At 38.4% G+C, this 7,523-nt stretch overlaps 1 protein-coding gene across 1 annotated transcript; it reads right to left on the bottom strand.

The window, feature by feature from the left end:
* Positions 1 to 3,217: 3,217 nt before the first annotated feature.
* On the bottom strand, positions 3,218 to 6,569 carry LOC144371954 (uncharacterized). The gene has a single exon (XM_078035287.1). The coding sequence runs from the start codon at positions 6,318 to 6,320 to the stop codon at positions 4,689 to 4,691; it is 1,632 nt and encodes a 543-aa protein (XP_077891413.1). The 5' UTR covers positions 6,321 to 6,569; the 3' UTR covers positions 3,218 to 4,688.
* Positions 6,570 to 7,523: the final 954 nt, after the last annotated feature.

Raw genomic sequence — 7,523 nt, 5'->3', positions numbered from 1 at the left:
AAAATTCTCTGTATATATATATATATATATAAATTTCTTCTTTAAGAAAGATCCCGTTGTACTAAAAAGAGAGTGATAGAGAGAAAATAGAAAGACAAATCAGAAAGTAGGGGCTGAGGATGTGGCTCAAGTGGTAGCTTGCTCGCCTGGCATGCGTGCGGCCCGGGTTCGATCCTCAGCACCACATACAAATGAAGATGTTGTGTCCACCGAAAGCTTAAAAAATAAATATTGAATTCTCTCTCTCTCTCCTCTCTCTTAAAAAAAATCAGAAAGTAGATTGTATTCACACAATTCCAACAAGTTCCTCATGGGCCCCACTCTCACTACCAAGTACTTAGGGTCTGTGTGATATTGGTACTCTGTGAAAATTTGAAGAAAAATGTTTTTTCATAATATCTAGAGACAGAAAAAAAGGGACTTGAAAATTTCTACCAGGCTTGGTAGAATGGGTTTGGAAACAGTAGTCACAACATATATAACTAAGTTAAACTGTCATTACTTTAACTTAATCACTTCAACTGAGTTTCCTGCAAATGTGACTGCCATTGGGGTAAAGGTTCAGAGACCACATTGCTCGGGTTGTAGATTAGTGTGAGGTCAGCTTGGGCAACAGAGTCCAACACTGTCTCTAGGAAAAAAATGAAGGTAATTTTGGTGAGGGTGTAGCTCAGTGGTAAAGCAGACATGGGTTCTATCCCCTGTGGAAACCAGTGACAGTGATTGGGAGACAAGTGTCTGAGATTGGGGTCTCTGATGAGTTCATGGCAGTTCCACGCTCAGTGACTGGGAAGGTTTCCATGCAAAAGTATAGGATGCCTGGTTGCTGTGGTAATGCTCTCCATGGGGGTAACTCTGTTGTGAAAGTCTTCTCAGCTTTGAACATATTCTCAGGCACACACCTCCTGGGAATAAAGGAACTTCCTGGCTAAGACAACCACAATGTTTCACCAGTTGTGCTGCTCCTGGATCTGCCCAGAAATTAGTAACCTTAAATGATGGACTTTCTTAAGAGCTGCACAGTGCTCATAACATTGTGCATTTCAACTGTGGAATGTAACTGAGGAAATAGCTGCATACTGTTGCTAACTGTGTAACTTTCATGAATACAAAGAATAATGCTTGCATAGTCTTTAATCTGATTAATGAGATATATATAATAAAGATTGCTGGTGTAATACTTTAGACCTGCTGCTCCATTAGAGAGGAGTGCTCCACCTGATCCCGGCTGTTCTATCTTCAAGTTCTGCGTGTGTTACTCTTTATTTCTTCCAATCTCCCATCAGCCTTGCCAGAACCTGCAACTTTGGCCACACTGGTCGCAGCAATGCCAAGTAACAAAAATAAATGAATAAAGTAAACACGATCAATTTACAATTAAATTACTTCATATGTTTTTTGATACGTTAAAACAAAATGTATGGAAACTAACATTTACAATAAAATGGGATGGGCTTCTCAGGATATTTAATAGTCTAATATTTTTCAATTTGCTAAATATTGAAAAACCAGAATTATATCTAGGCATCCTGAAATCTTTAAACACAGTCACTGATAATCATAGAGAATCAATGAAATGCCAACTACAGAAACACAGATATTCTCTATCTCAACTTTTGCCTGGGGTACATTACTGCTGATTGGATGTGGCTCCATGTCTAAGTATTCATGCTCAATACCAAATATAATGAAAATTACTAATCCTATCTAATTAACAACTGGTATATATTTTGGCCTCAGATTTGGCTAATATCTTCTGTTTTCTCTATTTTAATAGCATTCTAATGCAAATTGCCCTTATCACTAACAGCACCAAATAAATTTTCAGACTACTCATCAGCTTTTCACAAGTGACCTGAGCAGAGACTCACAGCATCACGTTTTTGCAAGAGTACATCCTAAATTGCTGACTTCCACCTCCAAGGGTCCTTGATACACTTCTTAAAGACAAGAATATCTGACTCTCTTAGACTGCATGGGACCATGTTGCAATGTATTCCTCATTTATCAGTTTCACTTGAGCTCCCCAATGACATCTTCTAAAAATCAGAGACCTCCATATGGAATTCCTCCACCAACTCTCTGAAAACACAGGCACTTTTAGCACATTCAGAAACTCCTGCACAACAAAAGCTTCCACAAACTCTATGATAAGGACATTATGGCCACTTGTGATGACTACCAATTACTAAGGGTTCCTAGAGCAGGATGCTGCCCCTTATGGACCTTGCCTTATTATTTTATTTAAATCATAGACTTGCTTTTTATTGAATTTTACAGAGTTCCTAAATTAGTAAACCATGCCTGAGAACCCAAAGAAGAAAACAGTATAATGGACAAGCCCCTCCATCCATAATACAGTTTATCAAATATTGGTTCCTAATGTATTTTTCTTGGAGGTACTGGGAATTGAACTCAGGGACACAACCACTGAGACACCTTCCAGGCTTCTTTTTAGTTTATTATTTGAGTTTTTTAGAGACAGCATCGCACTGAGTCCTTTACTCTTTGTAATCCTGGTAAGTCACCTTACAAATCACAACACTTGGGCTAAGGTTGTGGTTCAGTAGTTGACAAAATGCCTAGCATATGTGAGGCACTGGGTTTGATTCTTAGGACAACATATAATTAAATAAATAAATGTCAACCGACAAGTAAGAGATAATTTTTAAAAAATGAATAAATGGGCTAGGGACATGGCCTCAAATTGTGGTGTGCTCACCTGGCATGCGTGGGGCACTGGATTCGATCCTCAGCACAACATAAAAATAAATTCAAGATGTAGTGTCCACTGAAAACTAAAACATAAGTAATAAAAATTCTCTCTTTAAAAAAAAAGAATAGAAAGCAAAATCCTTCTGCCTAAGAATCTTGAGAAACTGGGATTTCAGGTGTATACCACAGAACCAGGGGATTAACAAGAATTTTGAGGATTTCACAGTCTTTCATAAAATTTTAACAAGAGTGGAATTTAAGTCTGCTGCAAGTCTTTAAAACTTCTAGTACACTGTATCATTAAATAAACCTCTTCATATTCATCTCAGTTTGTTTCACATAAGCATCACACTACAAAAGTTTGTGACAAAATGCATACATGAAAGGAAAATATGTGATTCAAGATCCAAGAGGTTACTGTTATTGCGTTTGGCCCCCAAATCATGTCTTTAGTATGACACTGAATATTTTAATTATCATTTAATCATTATATATTCTCACTACTTGCTCTCCTAAAAACCCAAACACATCATAATGTGGCCATCAGAAGAAACATTTCACCAATCTGCACCAAAGGCTGGAGTGGAGAGGCCTAAACTAAAATACACAATATATAATAAAATATGAGACACAAAAGATTTAAAATACAGGAAAATGGAACCTAACAATGAGAGATTTAACCCATAAAACATGTTGCTTTCAAATCCTCATGTTGATGCAATGTTCCTGTCCAGTGCAGGGTGCACTTTTGTTACCGCTGAAGAGATAAACAAAGAAATGAAGGCACTCACATTTTCACACACCTACAGTGGTTTTCTCAAAAGAAATAAATAAAATGAAATAAAATAAAAATTTCCTCAAGTCTGAACAAGTTCAAATAAATCTGAAACAAGCAAAGGTCCTACCACATTTCTATATACAGGGCTTTTCTCTAGTGTGATTTCTTAAATGCTGTTCAAAGGGACCTGGAAAGTTGAAAGTCTTACTACAATTTTGAAAGAGAGAAAAAGGATCTTCCCAGATGTGAATTCTTTATGTCTTTGAAGAAAACTCTGAAAGCTGAATACTGCCTCACATGGCTTATCCTCAGCATTTTCTACAGTATGAGTCCTTTCATACAACTGAACAAAACTAGAACAGCTCAACAACTCATATACTTTTTTGCATAGGATTTATTCTTTTTATTCCAAAAGAATCTTCTGAGGCCTTAGTAATAGACTGAGAAAACTAGATTTCCCACATTTCTCACACTCACAGGACTTCTCTCTGTGTTTTCATGTATGAGAAGAAAAACAGGGCTGGAGGGGAAGCTGACAGGATGTAGCTTTTCTCTGGTATGTATTCCAGGGGCTTCTCTCTGGTATGTATTCTTCCATGTTTATGAAGCTGATGGGATGTAGCAAAGGTGTAGCCACACTGCTTACATTCAGAGGGTTTGTTTGTCAATGTGAATGAAATGGTTTTGAAGGCAATAGGGAAAATGGTATAATTTGTGATAATTTTATACATTTAAAGAGTCACTCAGTTGGAAGTATCGGTGTATGCCTTTAATGCCTGAGACTTGAGAGGCTAATTCTGAAGGATCAGTATTGGAGGCTAGCCTCAGCACCTTAGGAAGACCCTAAAGAATGCAGCTAGTCCCTGTCTCAAAATAAAAAGCAACTGGAATGTAGCTAAGTGGTAGAGCACAACAAGACTAAATCCCAAGTCTCTCTCTCTCTCTCTCTCCCCCTCACCCACACATTTTCAGCACTGTGAGTACTTTCTTGTCTTTGAGAATGACATCAAATATTTATTTACCAGGTTTTACATTCAAAGGATTTTTCTCCAGTAACTTCCTACATGTATATGAGTGAAACAGTAATAATAGAAAAGTTTACCAATTGTTTTCATGCGTATGATTTCTCTGCAGTATCTGTTCTTTCACTTGTGTGAAGCAGACAGGATATGGCAAAAGCTCTTCCACATTGTTGTTATTCATAGCACATTTCTCTGGTATGTATTCTTTCATGTCTGTGAAGCGTAGGGGATGTAGCAAAGGCTTTGCCACACTGCTTACATTCATAGGGCTTCTCTCCAGTGTGCATTCTTCCATGAATCTGAAGGTAACTGGATCTAGAAAAGGCTTTGCCACACTGCTTACATTCATAAGGCTTCTGTCCAGTATGAGTTTTTTCATGTGCATGAAGGTGACTGGATATAGCAAAGGCTTTGCCACACTGCTTACATTCATATGGCTTCTCTCCAGTGTGCATTCTTCCATGAATCTGAAGGTAACTGGACGTAGCAAAGGCTTTGCCACACTGCTTACAATCATAGGGCTTCTCTCCAGTATGAATTTTTTCATGTAAGTGAAGGTTAGAGGACTGAGTGAAGGCTTTCCCACACTGCTTACATTCATATGGCTTCTCTCCCGTATGAGTTCGTTCATGTATCTGAAGGCCAGAGGCAGTAGTGAAGACTTTTCCACATTGTTGACATTCAGAGCATTTCTCTCTAGTATGTCTTCTTCCATGAATCTGAAGGTTACTAGATGTAGAAAAGGCTTTTCCACACTGCTCACATTTATAGGGCTTCTCCCCAGAATGAGTTTTTTCATGTGACTGAAGGTAATTGAATGTAGTAAAGGCTTTGCCACACTGCTTACATTCATAGGGCTTTTCGCCAGTATGTAGTCTTCCATGAATCTGAAGAGAACTGGATGTAGTAAAGGCTTTGCCACACTGCTTACATGCATAGGGCTTCTCTCCAGTATGAGTTTTTTCATGTGTGTGAAGGTTAGAGGACTGAGTGAAGGCTTTGCCACACTGCTTACATACATAGGGCTTCTCTCCAGTATGAGTTTTTTTATGTGAGTGAAGGTTAGAGGACTGAGTGAAGGCTTTCCCACACTGCTTACATTCATATGGCTTCTCTCCAGTATGAGTTCGTTCATGTATCTGAAGGCCAGAGGCAATAGCAAAGGCTTTTCCACATTGTGGACATTCATAGGGCTTTTCTCTGATATGTATTCTTCCATGTATATGAAGCTGACAAGATCTAGCAAAGGCTTTGCCACACTGCTTACATTCATAGGGCTTCTCTCCAGTATGAATTTTTTCATGTGAGTGAAGGCCAGAGGACTGAGTGAAGGCTTTTCCACACTGCTTACATTCATAGGGCTTCTCTCCAGTATGTGTTCTCTGATGTGTTCTAAGTAAACTGGGATAAGCAAAGTCTTTCCCACATACCTTACATTTGAAACCTTCATTCCCCATGTGTGTGATCCTGTGCCTTTGAAGACTTGTGTATGAAATACAGGTCTGACCACCTCCTTTACATTTATGCACTTTCTCTCCAGCATGAGTTCTTTCATGTCTTCTTAATAAAGAGGAGAAACAAAAGGCTTTCCCACATACCTCACATTGAAAACGTTGACGTTCACTGTGTGTTCTCATGTGTCTTGGAACACCCGTGGGAGAAGACGAGGCTTCACCACATTGCTGATATACATAGGGTTGCCACCCAGTATGAGTTTCTTTATGCCTTTGAATGTCACTGGAATGACGGATGACTTTCCCACGTACTGTACATTTAAAAGGTCCATCTCCAGTTTGTAATAACATTTGTGTGTAAACATTTTTTGGAGAAACCAGAGATTTCTTATATTGTTTAAATTCACAAGACTTCTCTTCACATTCCCCATTCTTGTAGTATTTGTGTCCAGAGTATGATGTGATCTGCCTATGAAGGAATGAAGGTCATATGAAGTCTTTTGCACACATAATGAAGTCACATGGATTTACTCTAAACAATCCTTTTCAAAACAGCTTCTTTATGGCTATTATCCAAATAGTGGTATTCACATATGCAATTTCATAGTACTTTTTGCATGTCAAATACTTTGAAAAGACGGAATATCTGTTACAGCTAAGTACATATTCAGGTAAAAAGCAGTATAAGAATAAATACTTCTCAAATTATGCATTTTTCTTTCGTTGGTTTCCTTTAAATATTATATGACCGTTCTCAGACTCCCTCATGGACTCCTCTTGTGAGGACAGTTACCTTACATTGCTCCCAGAGTTTTCAATCTGAACTTCAGTGGTCTTGTCTTCCCACTTGTTTCCTAAAATGAGAGAACAGAACAATCTTTATGAATACTTAGGAGCTAACAATGCTTTGCCAAATGATACATGCTATTTATGCTGCAATAATTCACCAACTGATTCCCTTTTCACCTTCTACATAAATGACCAAAATAAACATGAGTTCTCTATTTGATTAATTTTAAAAACATCATTATTACCTATAGAAGACAGGTTTCTGAGGACTTCCAACATCACATCTCTGTAAAGTTTCTTCTGGGAAGGATCCAGCAAAGCCCACTCCTCCTGGGTGAAGTTCACAGCCACATCCTTAAAGGTCACTGAGATCTAAAATATCCCACCAAATGTATAGTGGGGGCCAGGAGAGACTGACAGCATGAGAAATCTAAACTCAACATGCATGGTGTTCACATGATTCCAGGAGGAACCCTAAGGTAAAGGATGAACTTTGGCTTATCATAACATGTTGCTTCATCCATTCTCTTCGTCAAATGTTCAACACTGGTTTAGTAACTAACAAACACCCTACATCAATGCAATATTTTGAAAACAGTGGCGACGATCGGCTGGAGAGAAGGGGTATTCCATACTATGAGTCATGACACATTTAATTGTCACCCTGATTGGATTAAAAGATACAAATTAATGAAAATCTGTGTGTGTCCAAGAGGGTGTGTCTACAAATGATTGGCATGTGGGATAGTGAGCCAAACTGGGAAA

This window comes from Ictidomys tridecemlineatus, chromosome Y (genome assembly GCF_052094955.1).
Source record: "Ictidomys tridecemlineatus isolate mIctTri1 chromosome Y, mIctTri1.hap1, whole genome shotgun sequence".
In the NCBI taxonomy this organism is placed as follows: Eukaryota; Metazoa; Chordata; class Mammalia; order Rodentia; family Sciuridae; genus Ictidomys; species Ictidomys tridecemlineatus.
This window is presented reverse-complemented; position numbering and strand designations above follow the sequence as displayed.

Bases quoted from the DNA above. Each gene is read 5' to 3' on its own strand.
- LOC144371954 (XM_078035287.1), bottom strand. From the start codon at position 6,320: ATGTTATTACAAACTGGAGATGGACCTTTTAAATGTACAGTACGTGGG.